The 25,467-nt window shown below is 45.1% G+C and overlaps 1 protein-coding gene across 2 annotated transcripts in view; it reads left to right on the top strand.

Moving 5' to 3' along the window:
- Positions 1-25,467, top strand: part of GNB5 (G protein subunit beta 5) — a 58,284-nt gene that overhangs the window by 5,918 nt on the left and 26,899 nt on the right. For both annotated transcript variants that reach the window (XM_009249833.4, NM_001131488.1), the window contains 2 exon segments: positions 19,579-19,715; positions 23,723-23,764. In XM_009249833.4, the coding sequence (XP_009248108.1) occupies positions 19,623-19,715; positions 23,723-23,764 (135 nt within the window). In that variant the 5' untranslated portion in view covers positions 19,579-19,622.

Raw genomic sequence — 25,467 nt, 5'->3', positions numbered from 1 at the left:
AGCTACTGTGCCTGACCTGACAGATTTGTTTCTGACACACACAGGCCTTGTTTCTTGCCCAGCTGAGATTCCCAGCCCCTGCTTCGTGATGACCTCAGCAGATATTTCCCATTTTGGAATCCAAGGATGGTTTTCTGTGAATTGGGAATGTGTGGCCAGACACATGAGTTTTATAGTACCAAATTAGGGTATGCGGCTGACACCAGAGGGGCATGGTTTATTCCCCAGAGCAACATGTGTTAGATGCCTGTACATTTTTGCATTTTAGTGTTGTTATATAGGTGGCCCAGTAGCCTCTGCCCTAGTCAGGGAGACCCCTTTAGGCTATCAGCTAAGGTAACCAACTCATCCCAGTTTGCCTGGGACCCTAGATATGTGTGTTTGTTTGTTTGTTTGTTTTTGAGACAGAGTCTTGCTCTGTTACCCAGGCTGGAGTGCAGTGGCACGATCTCGGCTCACTGCACCCTCCGCCTTCCAGGTTCAAGCAGTTCTCCTCCCTTGGCCCCACTAGTAGCAGGCACACACCATCTCGCCCAGCTAATTTTTGTATTTTTAGGAGAGATGGGGTTTCGCTATGTTGGCCAAGCTGGTCTCGAACTCCTGACTTTAGGTGATCCACCCGCCTCGGCCTCCCAAAGTTCTGGGATTACAGGCGTGTGCCACCACGCCTAGCCAGACCCTAGGTTTTAAAATGGAAAGTCCTGCACCCCAGGAGACCCTGCGGTCCTAGGCAAACCAGGATAGGCTTGGACTTGCCCAAATTCTTGCCTTAAGGTCAACACAATAAAATTGTATAGCATAAACTTTGAGGAAAAAATGGTTTCCTCTCTTCAGACACTGAGTTCTTCACCTCCATCCCTTTGGCCCTCATCCCCAAGCCAGACCCTTGGCCAACATTAAATATAGGAAGTATTAATAGCTTATATGGGTCCTCTGATGGGAAGCCAGCTCACATCAAACTCCACAGCCCCAAGCCCCATTTTCCCCTTCCTCCCACAGAGCTTCCTGCTTCTCCCCAGAGCTTTCTCCTTGTCACTTTCTGCTTATCTTCTACCACACGTGAGTACTCCCTCGCTTGATTCCAAGGCATTTTAGAATCATATGGTTACAGTGTGCATTCATTTCTGGTTGCTGCTGTACAAAGTTCCACAAACTTAGTGGCTTGCAATAACATACATTTGTTTTCTTACAGTGCTGGAGGTCTATAATCGGTGACTAAAATGGGTGGGCAGGTCCTTCTGGAAGCTTTAGGGGAGAATCCATTTCTTGCTTTTTCCAGCTTCTTGGGGCTGCCCATGTTCTTGGCCCAAGGCTCACGTGATTCTGAGCACTGCTTCTTTGGTCACTTCTCTCTCTGACTGTGACCCACCTGCTCCCTCTTATTAGGATCCATGTGATTATGTTGGGCCCACCTGGGTAATCCAGGATAATCCCCCCATCTCAAGATCCTTAACTTAATCACATCTATAAAGTCCCTTTTGCCGTAAGATAGCATCGCCACTGGTTCTGGGGATTAGAATGTGGATACCTTTGGGGGCCATTATTTAGCCTATCACACAGCTCTTAGATCAGGAGGGTTCCCCTGTTTCAGCTTCAGTCTTCCAGCACAAAACATTTCCTTCTCTTCCTAACAGCCCTGTCCCTTATAGATGAAAAAGCAGTTGAGATCCAGGGAGGGGTGAAGGGATTTCCCTAAGATTTTGTAGCTACTCTAATGTTGAATAGGGAATAGAGAAGATTCAAGCTCCCAGGACAGCTGTCCTCCTCACCATGCTAGACCTTCTCTTAGAAAGTTGAGATTTGCCAACAGTCTCCCTAACTGACCTAGTTCCATCTACCTCTTCTACTTCACCTTGGATCAGTCTATGCTTTGCTCACTGTCGCCAGTCACACTGGCCATCTTGGTGAGCTTCAGACCATCAAGCTTGTTCTTGCCTTCAGCCTTCAGACATGTTGTATACTCTCTTCTGGAATGTTCTCCCACTTCTTTGCACAGCTTACTTCATATATTCTGTCTCGGTTCATATTCCATCTCCTCAGAGGCACCTTCCCTTATTATAAAAAGCAGTAAATGTGCTGGGCACGGTGGCTCACGCCTGTAATCCCAGCACTTTGGGAGGCAGAGGCAGGTGGATCACTTGAGCCCAGGAGATCAAGACCAGCCTGGGCAGCGTGGAGACTCCTTAATATAAAATGGCCATGTCTGTCCCAACTTCCTATAATTTCAGCTCCCTTTCATTGTTCACTTCATCACTCTCTAAAATTACTTTCATTCATTTATTCTTTGTTGACTGATTGATGATTGGTTGATTTTATGTCTCCCTTACTAGAATGTTAAGTACCTTGGCAGCAGGTACTTTATTTGTATCATTTACTGTGGATCACCCTCCTACAAGAGTGAGCTAGGCTAAGTAAATATTTATCAAATGAAAAAAAAAAAAGAGATTGGCATTGAATAGAAAGAAAAGTAAATCCACGTATGAAAAGGTGTCGATTTTTTTATTAAGTAAAAGAAAATAAAAAGCAAAGTGCCAAACAGTATATATAACATGATCTTAATAAACAAGAGGTGCTTGTATATGCAGTAAATGTCTGGAAGGATACACAAGGAACTTGTTATCGCTAGAGAGGGATATGGAAAGTGAAGGTGCTTTTCATTTTATACCCATCTATACATTTACTGTTTTTGAGCCAGATTCTCACTCTGTTACACAGGCTGGAGTACAGTGGCCCGATCATGGTTCACTGCCGCCTCAAACTCCTGGCTACCTCAACCTCTCAAGTAGCTGGGATTATAGTCGCACACCACCATGCCTGGCTAATTTTTTTTTTTTATATAGTTTAGCCATGTTGGCCAGGCTGGTCTCAAACTCCTGACCTCAGGTGATCTGCCTGCCTCAGCCTCTCAAAGTGCTGGGATTACAGGCATGAGCCACCGCGCCCACCCTCATGAATTTTTTTAAGGTAATTCACAAATCTCTGACAAATACAAGTGAGATAAATGTGACTATAAATGTTTTCCTTCCATACAGGTGTTTGAGAGGGGTTTTTTGGTTTGTTTTTTCTTCAGCTTTTAAGTTCCAGGGTACATGTGCAGGATGTGCAGTTTTGTTACATAGGTAAACATGTGTCATGTGGTTTGCTGCACAGATCAACCCATCACCTAAGTATTAAGCCCAGCATCCATTAGCTATTATTCCTGATGCTGTCCCTCCTGCTATGCCCCTGACAGGCCCCAGTGTGTGTTGTTCCCCCGATGTGTCCATTTGTTCTCATCGTTCAGCTCCCACTTATAAATGAGAACATGTGGTGTTTGGTTTTCTGTTTCTGCGTTAGTTTGCTGAGGATAATGGCTTCCATGTCCCTGCAAAAGACATTATTTCATTCCTTTTTATGGCTGCATAGTATTCCATGGTATGTATGTACCACATTTTCTTTATCCAGTCTATCATTGATGACCATTTGGGTTCATTTCGCATCTTTGATATTGTAAATAGTGCTGCAATGAACATGCGTGCATGTATCTTTTAATAGAATGGTTTATATTTTTAATAGAATGGTTTATATTCCTTTGGATATATACCCAGTAATGGGATTGCTGGGTCAAATGGCATTTCTGCTTCTAGATCTTTGAGGAATTGCCACACTGTCTTCCACAGGGTTGAACTAATTTAATTTACATTCCCACCAACAGTGTAGAAGCATTCCTTTTTCTCCACAACCTCGCCAGCATCTGTTGCTTCTTGACTTTTTAATAATCACCTTTCTGACTGACATGAGATGGTATCTCATTGTGGTTTTGATATGCATTTCTCTAATGATCAGTGATATTGAGCTTTTTTTCATGTTTGTTGTCTGCATGAGTGTCTTCTTTTGAGAAGTGTCTGTTCGTGTCCTTTGCCCACTTTTTAATGGGTTTTTTTTCTTGTAAATTTGTTTAAGTTCTTGTAGATTCTGGATATTAGACTTTTATCAGATGGATAGATCGCAAACATTTTCTCCCTTCTGTAGTTTGTCCCTTCACTCTGATGTAGTTTATTTTGCTATGCAGAGGCCCTTTGTTTTAATTAGATCCCATTTATCAATTTTTGCTTGCGTTGCAATTACTTTCGGCGTTTTTGTCATGAAATCTTTGGCCCATGACTATGTCCTAAATGGTATTGCCTAGGTTTTCCTATTTTCCTCTTTTCTTTTCTTTCTTTTCTTTTTCTCTTCTCTTCTTTTCTTTTTTTTTTTTTTTTTTTTTTTTTGAGACAGAGTCTCGCTCTTGTCACCCAGGCTGGAGTGCAATGGCGTGATCTCTGCTCACTGCAACCTCCACCTCCTGGGTTCAGGCTATTCTCCTGCCTCAGCCTCCTGAATAGCTGGGATTACAGGTGCCCACCACCATGCCCAGCTAATTTTTTGTATTTTTAGTAGAGACGGGGTTTCACCATGTTGGCCAGGCTGGTTTCAAACTCCTGACTTCAGGTGATCTGCCTGCCTCAGTCACCCAGGCTGGAGTGCAGTGGTGCGATCTCGGCTCACTGCAGCCTCCGCCTCCTAGGTTCAAGTGATTCAAGTGCCTCAGCCTCCCAAGTAGCTGGGACTACAAGCATGCGCCACCACACCTAATTTTTGTATTTTTAGTAGAGACGGGATTTCACCATGTTGGCCAGGCTGGTCTCCAACTCCTGACCTCAAGTGATTCGTCCGCACTGGCCTCCCAAAATGCTGGGATTACAGGCGTGAGCCCCCACACCCAGCCTGGTATTGCCTAGATTTTCTTCTAGATTTTTTATAGTTTGGGGTTTTACATTTAAGTCTTTAATCCATCTTGCATTAATTTTTGTATAAGGTGTAAGGAAGGGGTCCAGTTTCAGTCTTCTGCATGTGGCTAGCCAGTTCTCCTAACATTATTTATTAAATAGGGAATCCTTTCCCCATTGCTTGTTTTTGTCAGGTTCATCAAAGATCAGATGATAGTAGGTGTGCAATCTTATTTCTGAGCTCTCCATTTGGTTCCATTGGTCTGTGTGTCTGTTTTTGTACCAGTACCATGCTGTTTTGGTTACTGTAGCCTTGTAGTATATTTTGAAGTTGGGTAGCCTGATGCCTCCAGCTTTGTTCCTTTTGCTGAGGATTATCTTGGCTGTATGGGCTCTCTTTTGGTCACATGCGAATTTTAAAATAGTTTTTTTTTCTATTCTATGAAGAACGTCAATGGTAGTTTAACGGGAATCGCATTGAATCTATAAATTACTTTGGGCAATATGGCCATTTTCACTGTATTGATTCTTCCTAACCATAAGCATGGAATGTTTTTCCATTTGTTTGTGCCCTCTCTGATCTCCTTGAGCAGTGGTTTATAGTTCTTGAAGAGGTCCTTCACTTCCCTTGTTAGCTGTATTCCCAGGTATTTTATTCTCTTTGTAGCAATTATGAATGGGAGTTCACTCATGATTTGGCTCTCTAGTGATTTTTGCACATTGATTTTGTATCCTGAGACTTTGCTGAAGTTGCTTATCAGCTTAGGAAACTTTTGGGCTTAGACGATGGGGTTTTCTAGGTGTAGGATCTTGTCATCTGCAAACAAAGATAATTTGACTTCTGTCTTCATATTTGAATACTGTTTGTTTCTTTTTCTTGCCTGATTGCCCTGGCCAGAACTTCCAATACTATATTGAATAGGAGTGGAGAGAGAAGGCATCTTTGTCTTGTGCCAGTCAAGGGGAATGCTTCCAGCTTTTGCCCATTCAGTATGATATTCGGTGTAGGTTTGTCATATATGGCTCTTACTATTTTGAGAGATGTTCCTTCAATACCTTGTTTATTGTGAGTTTTTAACATGAAGGGATGTTGAATTTTATTGAAGGCCTTTTCTTTGTCTATTGAGGTAATCATGTGGTTTTTTTCTTTAGTTTGTTTTTATATGATGAATTATATTTACTGATTTGCGTATGTTGAACCAATGTTGCATCCTGGGGATGAATCCAACTTGATAGTGTTGGATAAGTTTTTTGATGTGCTGCTGGATTCAGTTTCCCAGTATTGGGAATCATTTATTGATGATTTTTGCACCAATGTTCATCAGGGATATTGGCCTGAAGTTTTCTTTTTTCTTTTCTTTTTTTTTGAAATGGAGTCTTGCTCCTGTTGCCCAGTCTGGAGTGCAATGGCATGATCTCGACTCACTGCAACCTCTACCTCCTGGGTTCAGGCGATTCTCCTGCCTCAGCCTCCTGAGTAGCTAAGATTACAGGCGCCTGCCACCATGCCCAGCTAATTTTTTGTATTTTTAGTAGAGACAGAGTTTCACCATGTTGGCCAGGCTGGTCTCAAAGTCCTGACCTCAGGTGATCCACCCGCCTCAGCCTCCCAAAGTGCTGGGATTACAGACGTGGGCCACTGCACTCTGGTAAAATTCAGCTGCAAATCTGTCTGGTCCTGGACTTTTTTTTTGTTGGTAGGCTATTTATTACTGCCTTAATTACTGCCTTAATAAAGACCTCATTATTGGCCTATTCAGGGATTCCATTTCTTCCTGGTTCAGTCTTGGTAGGGTGTATGCATTTAGGAATTTATCCATTCCTTCTAGATTTTCTAGTTTATGTGCATAGAGATATTTGTAGTATTCTCTGATGGTTGTTTGTATTTTTGTGGGGTCAGTGGTGATATCCCCTTTATCATTTCTGATTGTGTCTATTTGATTCTCCTCTCTTTTATTAATCTATCTAGTGGTCTATCTATTTTATTAATTTTTTCAAAAAACCAGCTCCTGGATTCATTGATTGTTTTGAAGGGTTTTTCATGTCTCTGTCTTCTTTAGTTCCACTCTGATCTTGGTTATTTCTTGTCTTCTGCTAGCTTTGGGGTATTTTGCTCTTGGTTCTCTAGTTCTTTTAGCTGCGATGTTAGGTTGTTGATTTGAGATCTTTCTAGCTTTCTAATATAGACATTTAGTGCTAAAATTTCCCTCTTAACACTGCTTTAGCTGTGTCCTAGAGATTCTGATACGTTGTCTCTTAGTTCTCATTAGTTTCAAAGAACTTCTTGATTTCTGCCATAATTTCATTATTTATCTAGGAGTCATTCAGGAACAGGTTGTTCAATTTCCACGTAGTTGTGTGGTTTTGAGTGAGTTTTTTAATCTTTAGTTCTAATTTGATTTCGCTGTGGTCTGAGAGACTGTTATGATTTCAGTTCTTTTGCATTTGCTAAGGAGAGTTTTACTTCCAATTATGTGATCAATTTTAGAGTAAGTGGCATGTGGTGATGAGAAGAATGTATATTCTGTTGTTTTTGGATGGAGAATTCTGTAGATATCTGTCAGGTCCACTTCATCCAGAGCTGAGTTCAGGTTCTGAATATCCTTGTTAATTTTCTCTCTCAATGATCTGTCTAATATTGCCAGTGGGGTGTTAAAGTCTCCCACTATTATTGTGTGGGAGTGTAAGTCTCTTTGTAGATCTGTAAGAACTTGCTTTATGAATCTGGGTGCTCCTGTATTGGGTGCATATATATTTAGAATAGTTAGCTCTTCTTGTTGAATTGAACACTTTACCATTATGTAATGCCCTTCTCTGTCTTTTTTTATCTTTGTTGGTTTAAAGTCTGTTTTGTTGGAAACTAGGATTGCAATGCCTGCTTTTTTCTGTTTTCCCTTTGCTTGGTAAATTTTCCTCCATCCCTTTATTTTTAGCCTATGTGTGTCTTTTCATGTGAGACGGGGCTCTTGAATATAGCATACCCATGAGTCTTGACTCTTGATCCAGCTTGCCATTCTGTGTCTTTTAATTGGAGCATTTAGTCCATTTACATTTAAGGTTAATATTGTTATGTGTGAATTTGATCCTGTCATCATGATGCTAGCTAGTTATTTTGCAGACTTGTTTGTGTAGGTGCTTCACAGTGTACTTGTACTTCAGGTTTTTTTTGTAGTAGCTGGTAACAGTTTTTCCTTTCCATATTTAGTGCTTCCTTCAGGAGCTTTTACAGGGCAGGCCTGGTGGTGATAAATTTCCTCAGCATTTGCTTGTCTGAAAAAGATCTTATTTCTTCTTTGCTTATGAAGCTTAGCTTGGCAGCATATAAAATTCTGGGTTGGAAATTCTTTTCTTTAAGAATGTTGAATATTGGCCCCACTCTCTTTGGGCTTGTAAGGTTTCCACTGAGAGGTCTGCTGTTAGTCTGGCGGGCTTCCCTTTGCTTTTCTCTCTGGCTGCCCTTAACATTTTTTCTTTCATTTCAGTCTTGGAGAATCTGATGATTATGTGTCTTGGGGTTGATCTTTTCAGGGAGTATCTTACTGGCATTCTCTGGATTTCCTGAATTTGAACGTTGCCCTGTCTTCTTAGGTTGGGGAAGTTCTCCTGGATGATATCCTGAAGTATGTTTTTTAGCTTGTTCCATTCTCCCCATATCTTTCAGGTACCCTAATCAGTTGTAGGTTCAGTCTTTTTACATAATCCCATATTTACTGGAGGTTTTGTTCATTCCTTTTCATTCTTTTTTCTCTATTCTTGTCTGCTTGCCTTATTTTAGAAAGATAGTCTTCAAGCTCTGAGATTGTTTCCTACGCTTGGTCTGTTCAGCTGTTGATACTTGTGATTGCATCGTGACATTCTTGTGTTGTATCTTTCAGTTCCATCAGGTCATTTATGTTCCTCTCTAAACTGGCTGTTTTGGTTATCAGCTCTTGTAATGTTTTATCATGATTCTTAGCTTCTTTGCATTGGGTTAGAACATGCTCCTTTAGCTCAGTGAAGTTCATTATTACCCACCTTCTGAAGCCTACTTCTGTCAGTTCCTCTATCTCAGCCTCAACCCAGTTCTGTGCCTTTGCTATAGAGATGCTGTGATCATGTGGAGAAGAGGCACTCTGGCTTTTTGAGTTCTCGGCGTTTTTGCGTTGATTCTTTCTCATGTTTGTGGGCTTATCTATCTTAAGTCTTTGAGGTTGCTGACCTATGAATGGGGTTTTTGTGGGGTCTTTTTGATGATGATGTTGCTTTCTTTCTTTTTATTTTATTTGTATTTATTTATTTATTTTGAGATGGAGTCTGGCTCTGTCGCCCAGGCTGAAGTGCAGTGTCGTGCTCTCGACTCACTGCAAGCTCCACCTCCCAGGTTGACACCATTCTCCTGCCTCAGTCTCCTGAATAGCTGGGACTACAGGTGCGCCCGCCACAATGCACAGCTAATTTTTTTTTATTTTTATGTTTTTAGTAGAGATGGGGTTTCACCGTGTTAGCCGGGATTGTCTCGATCTCCTGACTTCGTGATCCGCCCGCCTCGGCCTCCCAAAGTGCTGGGATTACAGGCTTGAGCCACCACACCCAGCTTTTTTTTTTTTTTTTTTAAGACAGAGTCTTGCTGTTGTCTCCCAGGCTGGAGTACAATGGCACCATCTCGGCTCACTGCAACCTCTGCCTCCCAGGTTCAAGCGATTCTCCTGCCTCAGCCTCCCGAGTAGCTGGGATTACAGGCGCCCGCCATCACACCCAGCTAATTTTTGTATTTTTAGTATTTTGTATATTTGTATTTCACCATGTTGGTCAGGCTGGTCTTGAACTCCTGACCTCGTGATCCTCTTGCCTCGGCCTCCCAAAGTGCTGGGATTACAGGTGTGAGCCACCGTGCCCGGCCTGTTTTTCTTTTAACAGTCAGGCCTCTCCTCCACAGGGCTGCTGCGGTTTGCTGGGGGTCCACTCCAGACCCTTATTGCCTGGGTCCCTCCTACACCTGGAGGTATCACCAGTGAAGGCTGCAAAACAGCAAAGATGGCAGCCAGCTCCTTCCTCTGGAGACTCCATCCCAGAGGGGCACCAACCTGATGCCAGCTGGAATGCTCCTGGAGGAGGCATTTGTAGACCCCTGTTGGGAGGTCTCACCCAGTCAAGAGGAATGGGATCAGGGACCCGCTTAAAGAAGTAGTCTGGCTGCTCCCTGGTGGAGCAGATACGCTGTGCTGGGGGAAACCTCCCTCATCCAGACCACCAGACTCACCAGAGTATCCAGGTCCTACTTAAAGTAGCATTCTGGCCACGATCTGCCACAGCAGCTGTGCTGCGCTGTGGGGAATTCCTCCCAGTTTGGACCACCCTGACTCCCAGGAGCTGGCAGGCCAGGATGGCCTACTTGAGCTGCAGAGATGGTGTCTGTCCCTCCTACACGTCCACCTAGCTCGGTCGTCTCAGGCCATCTCCAACCTCTACCACTGGCTGGCTGGAATTACAAGACAGTGAGTCTTAGCTTGTGAGGTGCTGTGGGAGTGGGGCCCGCTGAACGACGGTGCTTGGCTCCCTGGCGTCACCCCCCCCTTCCTAGGGGAATAGATGGATCTCCTTCCTCACAGGACTTTCATGGGCCCGAGTTTGCGAAAACTCCTGGGTCTCCGTGTGTGCCCACGCTGCCACCGAGAGTCCGCACAGCTCTGTGCTTTGGACCCAAAGCCCTCAGCGTCTTGGGCTCACGAGGTGATCTTCTGATCCAGAGGTTGCAAAGATCTGTGGGAAAAGCGTGGTTTCCCGGGCGTGGTCTCACAATCACTCACCGCCTCCCTTGGCCGGTGGTCGGGGATGCCCTGGCTCAGTTTTGCTCCCCGGGTGGGCCATCGCCCCACCCTGCTTTTCCTCGCTCTCTGTGAGTCGCCCCGACTAGCTAGTCAGTCCCAATGCAAGAATCTGAATACCTCAGTTGAAGGTGTAGAATTCACTCGCCATTCCGTTCTCCACGAGCGCTGCGGATTGCAGCTGCTTCTAACCAGCCATCTTGGCCCGCCTTGTGTTTTTGTTTTTTTTTTTTTTTTGGTTTTGTTTTTTAAGGCTAGTCAAGTGAAGCAGTGGGAGTGGAAAAGGAACAAAGAAATATGTAACTGGTTGTAATCAATTAGTAGTAAACACCATTGCACTCGGATCAGCCTGTTTGAGGGTTTTGTATCCATCCTATCCCATTCTACTTTGGCACAGAATCAGACTACATGAGTTTTTTAAATTAGCGTTAAATTTTTTTTCTCCTTGATTCGTTTAATCTACCAAAAGGTGGCCATGAAAAGACTGTATATATTAGTGCAAATTTGAAAGTGATTCCAGGTCATTTTTTAAATAGTTTTGTTTTCCTATTTAAGACATCTCACTTGTCTTCTTTGCAATCAGTTTCGGAGTATTTATTTTCACGGACATTTTAGAGCTTGTTCATGCTTTGGTTCCTTTTTTTTCATTGCCTTATGATGTAATGACAAGGACCCTGTTGTGAATTTTCACTTTATAAATTTATATGATTTGAATTCTTGTGTATTGAGCTGCACACCATATCTTTTGCTTTCAGTTCATGTATGCACAGATTATAAAATAAATAACAAAAGTATTCCCTGAAAGTTGAGAGTAAGCCACATCATGATGAAAAGTTAAGTTTTTGCCAGAATTATATTTCTAAGGTCCTGTGAGATACTCTCTAATACCGTCATTTTACAGAGCAGGGTGCAGGCTCAGAGGAGACATGTGTTCACCTTTAATTTGTTAACCGTGCTCTTCCCTCAGGCCCCATTTTCCTTTTCTGAGAAGCAAGGGGGCTTGGTGTAGCTCTCTGGCCTTCACGCTTGCTGTTTGGACTCCAGGGGTAGACGTGATATTTGGAACTTAGGGGTAGCCGTGCCTTCGCGTCTGGCCGTCACCCTCCCTCCACTGTTCACCAGCTCAGCTCTGCCTTCATCTGTTTTCCGTATTAGACTTCTGGTAAGATTTTGTCCATAAGCCAAAGCAGAGGCAGTTGGGGGAGACTTCTACAGGTAAAAATGGGAGCTTGAAGACTACCGCTCCACATGGTTACCCAACTCCAAGTGCCATCCACTTGGGACCCGTCCATCATGTTCAGCCTGGCACACAGCACAGGGCCAGCCTGCGAAAGGTGCTCAGTCTTTGCTTGTTGAGTCATTCAGGTCTCTTCTGGCTCTAACTTTCCATGATTCTTCCAGCCAGGTGGCTGCCAAGCCAAGACCCAGGCAGGTTTCTTCACTCCTGATCTAGGCTCTCTAGCTCTGTGACCCATTGATCTGGCTACCTCAAAGAGGTATGGCCGGGCACGGTGGCTCACACCTGTAATCCCAGCCCTTTGGGAGGCTGAGGTGGGTGGACCACTTGAGGCCAGGACTTCGAGACCAACCTGGACAATATGGTGGAACCCCATCTCTACTAAAAAAATACAAAAATTAGCCAGGCATGGTGGTGCGTGCCTGTAATCCCAGCTGCTTGAGAGGCTGAGGCATGAGAATTGCTTGAACCTGGGAGGTGGAGGTTGCAGTGAGCCAAGATCACGCCACTGCACTCCAGCCTGGGCAACAGAGCGAGACTCTGTCTCAAAAAAAGAAAGAGGCATGGAGGATCCAAAGTTAGGATGTCTCCTGGACTAAGAAGCCATTGTCAATGCCTCACCTACTCCTTGATTTTCTAAATAATGATAGCTACCCGCCCACAGATTCTCCCATTATTGAAAGTATGTAAATGTTCTTAGGGATCCAAGTATGTGTGCATGAGGTCCTTAGCCTCTCTGAGCTCCAGGCTCCTCATCTGTAGAAGTGGAGATAAAGCCTTTGTCCTCAGGCTGTTGTGTAAAGCACTCAGCCCAGTGCCCGTCACCCAGGAGATACACAATCAATGGTGGATATTGGCAACATACATCAAAAGCCTTAAAAAATATACTTTCCCTTTGACTCAGTAATTCCGCGAATTGGAATTTATCTAAGGAGATAATACAGTACAAGGGTATCATGGTAGCCCTGGGACAAAGTAAGTGTCCACCAGTAGGAGATTCAGAGATTATAGTATGCGTATACAGTGGAATGTTATGGAGTCATTAAAAATGATAGATAGACTGGGTGTGGCAGCTCACACCTGTAATCCCATGCCTGTAGTCCCCCAAATTTTATGTGGCATGTTGTCTGCTTACACACATATATATGTGTGTGCACATATGTGGAGGAAAGGCTGTAAGGGTACACACCGAGTGATAAGAATAGTCAGGCTAAGCAGAATTATAAGTGACCATATATTTTTATTTTATGATTATTTTCAATGAATATACATTTACTTCTATAATTCTATAAAAGGCAATCAAGACAAAACCATCTCTCCACTCACAACCCCTCTTTTCATTCACCCATTCTCTACTATTCTAAACATGATCTCTAGTTTTCATGGCTCCTCCATTTCAAAAGCCCCGTTTCTCTCCGGGTCATGTTGTTTCTAGTCTTCTAGTTCTCAGCTCCTAGTACACCAACTCTAGATTTGCCACTCCTGGCCTGCCAGCTGCCTGTTAGGCACTTTAATTTGCCTTCTCAGTTGAACCTCAGAACACTCCCATGGATTGGGTCATTGTCTGCCATTTTCCTAAAAAACAGCAACAAAAGTAGACATTAGGAAGCTAATTTCCCAGTCGGGCGCAATGGCTCATGCCTGTAATCCCAACACTTTGGGAGGCAGAGGCGGGTGGATCTCCTGAGGTCAGGAGTTCGAGACCTGCCTGGCCAACATGGTGAAACCCCATCTCTACTAAAAATACAAAAATTAGCCGGGTGTGGTGGCATGGGCCTGGAATCTCAGCTACTCGGGAGGCTGAGACAGGAGAATCGCTTGAACCCAGGAGGCAGAGGTTACAGTGAGCCAAGATCATGCCATTGCACTCCAGCCTGGGCAACAGAGTGAGACTCCATCTCAAAAAAAAAAAAAAGAAGCTAATTTCCCACCTACCTTTTTCCACCCCAACTCCGATGCATCCTTCAAACCAGGCTTCAGTGACATCACCTCTAATGACCACACCTGCCAGCAGAGTCAACCCTGTTCCCCTCTGGCTCCCTGACCCTGGGTGAGAGCCTCTGTCAGCCACCATGACACTGCACTGTAGTTGCTACGTGGGTGCTGACCTGTCTGCCCCCTCCAGACTGTGAGCTCAGTAAGAGCAGAGACTGTCTTACTCTTTTCTGTACCCAAGCACCTGGCACAGTTCTTGGCACATAGTAGAGATTCTGGAACCATCATTCAAGCAGCAAACATTCACTGGCCTACACTTCCTCTTGAGTTCCAGCCATGACTTTGATTCTGATTCCTTGGTCTGGACTGGCATCCAGAATATTCAGCATCTCAAGCTTCACAGGACCCAACTGAGCAGGGAGGCCACAGAGGCAAGCGTCCTCTCCCTGGACATGGGAAGGAGAACATCCAGGGACAGGGAGCAGTTTCTAGGCTGTTCCAGTCTGACCTTGGGGGGACCACAAAGAAGGGTGGTGCAGCAGATGGTGTGTCCGCTGGAGAGGGGGCTGCCAATGAAGAGGAGTCTCTTCCCTGGTTTCCCTCCTCCAGTGTTGTCTACATCGACGCTGTCCTCCAACGCTGCAGCCACAGATAGTCATGAGAAGGCAGATCCGACCATGCCACTCTTCTGATGACAGCAGGCTGCTGTCACGGTGGGATAAATGAGCTCTGTCACGGGTGTACAGCGCCATTACTTGCCTGCACCTACCCCTTACTCTGCAATCAGGTTGTTTATTCCACCCCTAAAAAATATTGATGTAAAAATTTTACATCAGTATTATTGTTGGGCCTTTGCTTTTGCCATTTCCTCAGCTTAGCGTACCCACCTAGGACCTCCTCTCATCTGACTCACCTTTTTATCCTTTCGACTGAGCTCAGATGCCACCCCAAAAGACCCAGTGCGGTGCCCATCGTCTGGGACAGAAGCTTGCTGTGTCCACACATCTAGCTTAGCAAGTCCCACGTTGTATGGAAGTCATCATTATGGCTCCATCTCTTCCCTTGACTCTGAACTCCAGTGAGGGCAGGGACTGACTCTCATACACCTGGGTGGTCCCAGAGGCTGGTACAGACGGAACCGGAATGAACTAGGAAAGAGTTTGAGCTGTATCTAAACGGTGTAAGGGTTTGTGCGTAGTAAAGACCAAATCCAAGTTGCTCAGGGAACAGGATAGGGCCAGGAGGGGGAAAAGAAAAAAAAGGAACTTTTTTTAAAAAAAAAAGGTGAGCTCCTTGGATCAGAAAATAGGTCTGGAACCATCTGTGTGCCTCCCACTCCCAGTGCTAGTGAGCGTGCCCTGTTAAATTGGTGAGTTGCTTGACAGCTGAAGTGGGGATGATGGATTAGGGATAGGGATAGGGAGAGGTACAGAAAAAGAAGGCAAAGAGGCATTGTTTTGTTCACCCACCAAAAACTGCTGCTTAGGATTGCTACCGTTGATTGAAGTTTAATAAATACTAAGCATTTCATTTATTCCTTCAGTAAATATTACTGGGTACTCACTGTGTGCCGTGCTGGAGAATGTCATAGCCAACCCTTATGAAGTGTTCCCTTTATGCCAGGCTTGAATAGTTGTCCCCACAACCCCACAGGGGAAGAGAAGTGGTGAGAAAGTACATGATTTGCTCAAGGTTGTGCAGCTGGTGTGCGGCAGAGCCAGGCTTTGACCCAAGCCCCCAAATCCAGAGCCTAGATTTTTAACTGCTTTGCTCCAGTTTTGCCTCTGAAGAAGATCAAACAAGACAGCACTCCTGTCTTCCTGGAGCTAGTGGAATTTCTTAACAGGTCGCCATTATATTCTAGCAAATTGTTATTATAGAAACCAGCTGGTTATATTCAACATTAAAAAAAAAATTAAATCCTGGAGGAATGGTCCTCCAGAAGGCAAAGGAGAAACCACATCTGTCCTGAACCAAGTTCGCACAAATAATACCCAGCACATATTCAGCTCATTTCCAGGTCTTTTTTTTAACTTCCTAATATTTAATTTTTAAAATTTGTTTTAATTCAGTGGATGCAAAATTTGGCAGATAGAAACAGGATGGAGTGGGTTGGCAGTGATCTACATGTGGGAAGAAAAAATGTAGTGAGAAAAAATAATTAATAGTTGGGATCTATTCAAATTCACATTATGTAAGGAGGGCCCTATTTTGGTTGGGTGAATCATCTTTTTTATTAAAAGGGAAATTATCAAAAAGCTATGGCTATCCTAATGCTGCATTGGGGGAAGCAGCAATAATATTGATGTAAAATTTAAAAGTAAAATACTAAATAAAATATGCTCACAACTCTGGGCCGATAGAGCCTTATATATAAGGCCTATATGGCTGGGCGCGGTGGCTCACTCCTGTAATCCCAGCACTTTGGGAGGTGGAGGTGGGTTGATCACGAGGTCAGATGATGGAGACCGTCCTGGCCAACATGGTGAAACACGTCTCTACTAAAAATACAAAAATTAGCTGGGCGTGGTGGTATGTGCCTGTAATCCCAACTACTCCGGAGGCTGAGGCAGGAGAATCGCTTGAACCTAGGAGGTAGAGGTTGCAGTGAGCCAAGATGGCACCACTGCACTCCAGCCTGGGTGACAGAGCGAGACTCCGACTCAAAAAAAAAAAAAAAAAGGCCTATAAGAATCAGGCTGGGTGCCATGGCTCACGCCTGTAATCCCAGCACTTTGGGAGGCCGAGGCGGGAGGATCACAAGGTCAGGAGATCGAGACCATCCTGGTCTAACTTGGTGAAACCCCGTCTCTAACTAAAAATACAAAAAATTAGCCAGGCGTGGTGGTGGGTGCCTGTGGTCCCAGCTACTCGGGAGGCTGAGGCAGGAGAATGGCGTGAACCCGGGAGGCGGAGCTTACGGTGAGCCAAGATCGCGCCACTGCACTCCAGCCTGGGCGACAGAGCGAGACTCCGTCTCAAAAAAAAAAAAAAAAAAAAGGAATTTGGAAAATTCAATCTGTTTTTAAACTTCATTCGATGTATTTTGTAAAGAACGTATCTGTAAAAGACAAATATGCTGTTTGTGGCAGTAAATAATGCAATGTTTTCGCAGAAGCAATGGCATAATAATTGAACATTCATGTAGCACTTTAGAGTTTAGCAAGGTTTTTGTTTTGTTTGTTTGTATTTTTAGACAAGGTCTAGCTCTGTCACCCAGGCTGGAGTGCAGTGGCGCAATGTCAGCTCACTGCGACCTCTGCCCACTGCGACCTTTGCCCCTGGGCTCAAGCAGTTCTCCCACCTCAGCCTCCCAAGTAACTGGGACCACAGATATGTGCCACCACATCCAGCCAAGTTTTTGTATTTTTGGTAGAGACGGTTTCACCATGTTGCCCAGGCTGATCTCAGACTCCTGAGCTCAAGCAATCCACCTACCTTGGCCTCCCAAAGTGCTGGGATTACAGGCGTGAGCCACTGTGCCTGGCCTAGTTTAGCAGGTATTTTTACAGTTTGGGTTTTCACAAAGACTTTTAGCCCATGTGCAACTTTGCTCTTTTATCACAAGGAAATTAGGCAACTAAAAGGAACTTTTAGTTCCTTGGAGAAACAGCTGATTTTAGAGCAAGGACAGGGAAGGAACAACGGAAGCTTGGAATGAGAAGTGCTCAGACTATGAGGGGGACATGTCAGAAGGTCACGGGAACCTGCTTGACGGGGCTCCCCATCACCTGGGACAATTTGAAGATCAAAGTCAATAGTATTAGTAATGGATTACAACCTCTTGAATAAAGTAAGAACCCATGAGTCTCTACTAATGTAAATGAATGAATAAATAAATAACTGGGAGAGGAGGCAGAGCTCCTCCTTAGAAAGCCGACTAATGAATGCAGAGGGAAGGATGGACTGAGAAAGATCACCACTTGCCAGCTATCATCACAATCACTCATTCAGGCCAGAATCATTAGTAGTATTAAAATAAGGCCGTTGAGGTTTGAGGGTTAACACAATGTTTACATAGCCTCAGAGTACCTCCCTAACAAGACACTTTGCATTACAAAAGGTAAAATGGTAACTCTCCAGTGGAGAGACCTGGCAGGTGCCCCCTTAACCAGATGATCCCCGGTGACCCCACCAGCAGTGGGACTCATGGGCCCAGGTGGGATGCAGTGACATTAGCTCAGCACCCCATCTCTGTGTCCCTGCCAAATGTGTTTTACCCAAACTAATCTCAAGGAAGCATTAGACCACATTACAAGAAGGAACCAAATAACTGGAAGCTAAATATAACTGGAGGCTAAATAAACATGCAACTGAATGCATTCTATGACCGTGGATTTTCTTTTGCTGTGAAGGTTATTATTTGGACAATAGGCAGTATCTCAATAAGTCTGTAGATTAGTGTTGTTTCAGCATTAATTTTCTAATTTTGATCATTACACTTTGGTTATTTAAGAGAGTTCCTTGTTTTTAGGACATACACACTGAAGCATTTTGGGGAGGGAAGGATAGGAGGAAGGATTTCCCAGGAAAGGACGCTGCTGTCATAGGACTCAGACCACAGAGCTGGCCCCTCTCAGTGCAGGCTTCCAGTGGAAGGGAAATGGGCCACGGCCCCGTCAAGCCTCGGCAGCTCCCTGGGAAGAAATGAGGAGCAGCTGCCTAGCCTCTTCCCACCCTGTTCCTCTGTCTGTATGCGTAGGCTGTCCCCCCCTGAAAACGACCTCTTCCCTCCTCACCTGCCTGGAGAAAGGCCAGCTGAGAGGTTTCAAGGAAGGAGATGTAGATGGACAGTTCAGAGCCCTGGCTTCTCCTTCTCACATAGCCACCAACAAGAGAGGGAAGTGGGGAGTGGCCACGGGATCCCTGCAGACCTCGGCGTCCTCCCCTGCATGTTGAAGGGCCTGGACGAGCTGGTCTTTGTGGCTTTCCAGCCACTTCCTACGAACTTGTCCCTCTCAGACTCATCAGTCTCAGCTTCTCTACAAGCCCCTAGAAAGCTCGCCCTTGGCCTCAGGAAAGAAGCTGTGGTCCCAGCCCTGAAAGACTGACTTTTGGATCTCCTTTCTGGTGTAGGTGGTGCTGTGAGTGGATCGTGTATTCAGACTTTTAGGACATTGTGTTGATTTCTGTAGACACTAAGTTTTTCAGTAAACTCACAGGTGTGCAGTTTGCAGACAGCTTGCTTGGCAGTTTGCTGGTTCATTCTTTCCTGTGCCATGTGTATGAGGTACCTGCCATGTCCAGGCCGGTGCTAGGCACACAGAGGGTCAGCTAGACACAGCCAGCTCTAGAGCTGCAGGGTGTACCTTATAATCTTGATGGGACAGTTTTGTAAAGTCAGTTTTCCTTGTGATGAGAGAGTGGTAGGCAGGAGAACTAGAAGCCCCAGCCTGGTTTGCTGTTGATTGTATGAACTTGTCTTAGCCAGATAACCTCTGTGAGTCTCAGTTTTCCCACCTGCTAAATGGGCATAGCAGTCTCACTCTCCTGCCCGTCCTGCCCTCCTCTCAGAGCTGTGGCCCTTAAAGGGAATAATTTTATGTAGTGCTTTATGAATATGAGGTGGTCTTGTTGTTAATCCCTCAACATGCATAGATAAAACTGCTTTGAAAAATATAGGGTCTTAAACACAAAGAGAGAATGGCAGTGTTGTCTCTACCCTCTACTGATCTTAAAAGAAGGTGTGCTGCTAGGATGCAATGGTAAGGAATCAGAGAATCAAGCTGTGGCTTGTTAGGGAGGAAACCCATGGGGCTGCCTCCCTCTGCGGAGCATATGTCTGTGCTGTGCCAGCCCAAAGCCCAGAACCTGGTCCTTAGCAAGGGGACTGACTATGGCCTTGTCCTTCCAGTGCACCAGGTGGCGGAGCGGGTGGAGGCCCTGGGGCAGTTTGTCATGAAGACCAGAAGGACCCTCAAAGGCCATGGGAACAAAGTCTTGTGCATGGACTGGTGCAAAGATAAGAGGAGGATCGTGAGCTCGTCACAGGTATGTCACACCTGCTGCATAACGGGTGAGCGGGTTTTGGATTTTATAGCTAAGGGGGAGGAGAGCTGTCCCTTTCCAAAAGCCGTTTTCTGATCTTTGTGAGTTTGCTCATTCTCCAAAGGATGTGATTTAGCATAAAGAACTCTCTTACGTATTATAGAACTTCACGAATTTGGGTAGATTTGAAGTTGGTAATAGTTGAAACAGTGTAGACTATATTTAACCAATATGATGAACCATTGAAAATAATTTCAAAGTCTTATTTGTAAATGAAACCAGTTTTTAAATAGTTTCTTTTTTTTGCAAGTTGAGGGCATAAGATTCTATCAGTGACTTTCTTTCAATTTAAGGAGTTTAGCAATTCTTGTGTCATAAAGAACAATGTTAAGATACATATCTTGTAAAATACAATTTTAAAAATCATATCATTTACATAGTTTATTTTATATATTATTTATTAGTTATCTATTACTCCAAAAAATTACCCCCAAATTTAGTAGCTTAATTATTTCGCATGGTTTCTGAGAGTCAGGCATCTGGGAGTGGCTCCACTGGATGGTTCGGGCTCAGGTGGTTTGTGAGGTTGTGTGAAGATGTTGGTCAGGGCTGTGGTTGCCGACAGCTGGACTAAGGTGGAGACTCACTTCCAGGGTACCTTGTTCACATGGATCTTGGCTGGAGGCCTCAGTTCCTCATCAATGGACCTGCTCGCAACATGGTAGCTGGCCTCTCCCAGAGCGAGTGATCCACAAGAAGGGGCAGAGGCAGGGCCATGCCATATTTCATGACCTGGCCTCAGAGGTGACAGTCCATTGCTCCTGTTGTATTCTGTTGTTCACACAGAACAACCCTGATATAAAGAGGAAAGAGACTATAAAAAAGTGTGACTATCAAGAGGCTGGAATGATTTGGGACTCATTTGGAGTCTGGCTCCCACAGCTTAGTACTTTTGATGTCTATTTTTATGTAACATGTATTGAACATAAAGCTATAAACTGAAGTCACATGAGATATTCTATAGGCTGGTTATAGTGGCTCATGCCTATAATCCCAGCACTTTGGGAGGCCAAGGTGGGAGGATCACTTGAATCCAGGAGTTCGAGACCAAATGGTGAGACCTCGTCTTTACAAAAATAGAAATACAAAATCAGCTGGGCATGGTGGTGCATGCCTGTAGTGCCAGCTACTTGAGAGGCCGAGGTGGGAATATCGTTTGGGTGTAGGAGGTCAAGGCTACAGTGAGCTGAGATTATGCCACTGCACTCCAGCCTGGGCAACACAGTGAGACCCTGTCTCAAAAAGAAAAAAGAGCTATTCGGCCGGGCATGGTGGCTCACGCCTGTAATCCCAGCAGTTTGGGAGGCCGAGGTGGATGGATCACCTGAGGTCAGGAGTTCAAGACTAACCTGGCCAACATGGTGAAACCTCGTCTCTACTAAAAAATACAAAAATTAGGGCCTGGTGGTGGGAGCCTGTAATCCCAGCTACTCGGGAGGCTGAGGCAGGAGAATCGCTTGAACCTAGGAGGCGGAGGTTGCAGTGAGCTGAGATCATGCCGCTGTACTCCAGCCTAGGCAACAGAGCGAGACCATTTCTTTTTTCTCAAAAAAAAAAAAGATATTTTATAAATCATATTTTTATGATCAGCATAGGTTTCCCCCAACCCCTGCCTTGTGCTCAGTTTTTCCAAAAGCAGGTTGGTTTGCTTTTTTTTTTATAACCCTTGTAAAACTGGATATACTCTAGATAATCCACAAACTGTAATGTCTGTGTCAGTTTTGCGTTTGATAGGACAAATGTTATTACTCTCCTGGATTACCTACAAATCTAGTATGTCACATTGCACTTGCTTTTTTTTTTAAGATCAAAATAAATGTATCACTTATGTATTCTACCACATTAAAGAAACAAATAAAAACCTTTTATTCCCACCATCCTGTCACAACCATTATTATTTTTTTATTTTTCTTTTTTCTTTTCTTGAGATGGGGTCTCACTCTGTTACCCAGGCTGGAGTGCAGCTCACTTCGGCCTTGACCTCCTAGGCTCGAGTGATCCTCCTGCCTCAGCCTCCCAAAGCACTGGGATTACAGACGTGAGCCACCTTGCCCTGCCCATTATTATTATTTTAGAGCACTGCTTTCTAGTCTTTTTCAAGAGCTTATTCTTATAAGGTGCTTATCAGGATATCCATGTCACTCTCTAGCCTTTTGACTTCTTAAATCCAGATAAGGTAGGCTTTGTGTTGGGTTTTCTGTCACTCACATACTGCTGTTGGGAGGGGGGACCTTCAGCAGGGCTGGGCACACCCTGTCCATCTCGCTCTGCTCCAGAGCAGGAAGAGGTGGATGTGGGTGTGGGGAGGAGGCTGGAAAGCAGGAAGCCTCTAGAACAGACTTGGACTCATCAACAGCCTTCCTGCAGGAGAGTAATCACCCCAGCCACGTGGGATTAAGGCTTGGGGGTAGAGGCACATTCTCTCTGGGTACATAGGCCCCTGCACATAAATCTGTGCTCACCGAGGAGACCACACTTAGTTTAATGAGACCCCACAGCACACAGTGGGTGGCACACACTGGGACTCCAGAGCACACATGGGGGGACAGGCAGGCAGTAAGGTGGAAGAAGCCCCTAACGTGGTCGCTGATGTGGGCAATGCATGGAACCAGTCCCCAGCCATCAGGGGCTCCAGGTGCGGAGGACCCCATGATACAGATGTGTGGCCCCACTCCAGTTTCTGTGCTAAGGGCTTACCGAATCCACCCCACACATTGTGTGTGGCCATTTAGGCAGAAATTAGACCAGAAGAACCAGTGTGCTTTGGAATCTCAGAAGGCCGCCAAACCACCAACTTTGACCTTGCTTCAGGGTCCATCTGCCATGCATGGCGTTAACACAGAAATCTTCCATCAGCTCATGTAAAGCAAGCAGCTGTGTCACTGCAGATCCGATCTTGCTTCTGCCCTTAAGTGATGTTTTCCATCCATATCTCTGCCACCTCATTCATCAAAATTTGGCTCCAAATGGCTTGAGTGATTAAAAAATCGAGCCTGCCATAGAGGCTGTAGATTTCCCATCCCTGAGGATCCGATCCTCTTCCACTGTCTGCCCAGCAACCTGCATGTCACGGTCTGGGCAGAGGACTGCTTTGCAGGGACCAGGGCTCACGTGCATTTACCTCTAATAGGTTTTCATTACAAATAGATGATGCTGTAGTCACAACCCACACCCACGGGAGGCCGCAGCTGGGTTACAGTGAAAGTGGCAGCATTCTCTGTGGCAGGGCCAGCTCTGCGTTCACCCTGGCAGGGAGTGCTGTTTGCTTACTGATCGGCTGCCCACAGGGGTTCCCACCACGATAGGTACATATCGCATGTTGTTCTCAGTGTAGGTGTGAAATGTCAGAGCTGGAGCTGTGACATCTGTGAGCACCTGGAGGAATTAGACTGATCTCAGGCCCATACAGCCCCCTCTGCAGCTGTCCCTGGCAGAGAAATGGACAGAGAATGGGGAGGGGGGTTCCTGGATGGTGCCACAGGGACCAAGGACTCCAAAGCAAATGGGAGAAAGGACAAAGTAGTGGAGATGTTGTGGGAGAAAAAGATCTGTTATTTACCTGTCACATACCTAAAGGTAATGTCAGGTTTATCTTTCCCCTTTATAATTTGTTGACATTTAGGGTATGGCGGGTAATGATAGTGTACCAACAATCTGTGTATGGTTTGTAAATAGTATGAAAGAAGTGTCTGCGTGTTGTTTCGTGTAGTTGTATCTTTCCAAGGAATGTAAGATTGAGAACTGATCCTTTGGCTCTGCTGGAATATCCAGCCCCTCCTGCACTCACCCTGCTTTTTTTCATGGATAGGTTAGGGGGTCTTGATTATCCAGATCCTCATTCTGGCTTTCCACTTCACACTTCCCTGCTGGACACAGCTTTTATGAGGAATTCTCAGCAGTAATCTGTAAGAACTTGACAACCCCTAAACTGTTTGCTCTTCTCCCTCCAGGATGGGAAGGTGATCGTGTGGGATTCCTTCACCACGAACAAGGTGAGGCATTGTTTCCAGCCACGTTATAGGCACTTCAGAATCCCAGCCTACTTAAAGGTGCTCTGGTCCAGCTGCCCGGCCCTGTCCTGATTTCTCTCCATGTATCCCTGCAAGCAGTTGCCTCTAGGGATGGAAACCCCAAGAAGGCCCATCCATGTTTGAACAGCTCAACCAGCCCATTGCAGCATTTATTCCCCTCTTGCCCCAAGAGGACTATTAGAGCCACCATAGGGGCTGCCAGTACCAACATGGGAATAGGCAGAGCACGGAAAACTTGCATCCACATGTGCAACTGCATGTACTATTTGTCTTCTGAGTGATAAGAGGCACCAAAATTCTCCATTCTCTCTCCCCTGTCTTTGACCAGACTCCATAGCCCTGTGGGAATACATGGAGGGTGGGGAAGATGAGGCTGCAGTGGGATTGGGCAGAGCTACCCTGTGATGCAGTCTGATCCCCTTGCAAGTCTGGCCTGGGCACAGCTCAACTTAGATTTAAATTTTAGCTGTTAATGAAAGATAAGACCAAAACCTATGTGTGGGTATGCTGGCACACCTGCATTGCATTGGCATTTACAATAAAGAGTATTGTGTATTAAATAAGAATTCCTATATTTATTTAGAAAGCCTTCCTTTATGCTATGAAAAACATGAGACCTGTCTCTGTCTCTGTCTCATAGTGAATAGCAGCCATATTCTGCATTGTTGAATGTGTTTAGTCAATGTCGTGGGAAGCAGCTGGTACATGACCTGGTCAAGTGGGGGGCCAGAACCATTTTGTAGAGTTGAGTCCCTAATGGTCAGTCCCCTGGGGAATAAAAATGACAACAATTTGCACAGGGCTTTGCTATATAGCGCCTAGCTACTTGGAAGACTTCGTCTCTCTCAACACCTTCTGGACTGTACAGAGGTGTAGTTGCTTCTGTTTACACCCTATCCTGGCATAGAGTACAGACTGATTTCTGGGGAGCCAAGGGTGCCACTTATGGCCCGTGGCAGGGAATATAGCCATTACTTGTGAGGAAAGGGGCCTGGGATACCCTGTGCTGAGAGTGGCTACCTCAGCTCATTCTCTGGAGAGCAGTAGATTATTCTTGGCCTCTGAAAGCCTACAAGGCTGCTATTGACAATAGTATTTGGGCAGACAGTATTGGGGCCTGTGTTTCCCCGCAAAAACACATATAATTATAACAGAAAAGAAGACCAGCACTTGAATGTACATTGGAAACATTAAGAACTAAGTGCGCCCATCCCTGGCTGTTGGCTGGCTGAGTCACCCCGTCCTCCTGCATGCAGATATGCAAACAACAGAGCCATGTTCCCAATATATCTGAGCCTGAGGTCTTATTCCCATGGGATACGTGGACCATGGTCCTGGTTCTGCCACCACCAAGATGTGGGACCACACACAGGCCAGCTGTTTGTGCCACGGTGGTTCTCATTCTTCCTCTGTGAAGCCAGAAGCCAGGGACTGTCGTGCTTAGTTCTTAATGTTTCCATTTTACCAGTTCTCATTTATCCGTGAGCACAACCCAAGATCACCCTCCCCTCCCCCGACCCATTCATACCTTCCCTGGGATGGTTTAGGACCCATAGTGGACACAGGTTCTTGCAGATTCACAAGTAAACAAACTTAAAATACATATATAAAAAGTCATTCCAGAGTATATTTTGAAAATGGAAATCAGAGTAAATAAGGAAAAG

Source organism: Pongo abelii, chromosome 16 (genome assembly GCF_028885655.2).
Source record: "Pongo abelii isolate AG06213 chromosome 16, NHGRI_mPonAbe1-v2.0_pri, whole genome shotgun sequence".
NCBI lineage: Eukaryota > Metazoa > Chordata > Mammalia > Primates > Hominidae > Pongo > Pongo abelii.
Note: the sequence above shows the minus strand (reverse complement) of the source record. Positions and strands in the feature narration are given on the sequence as shown.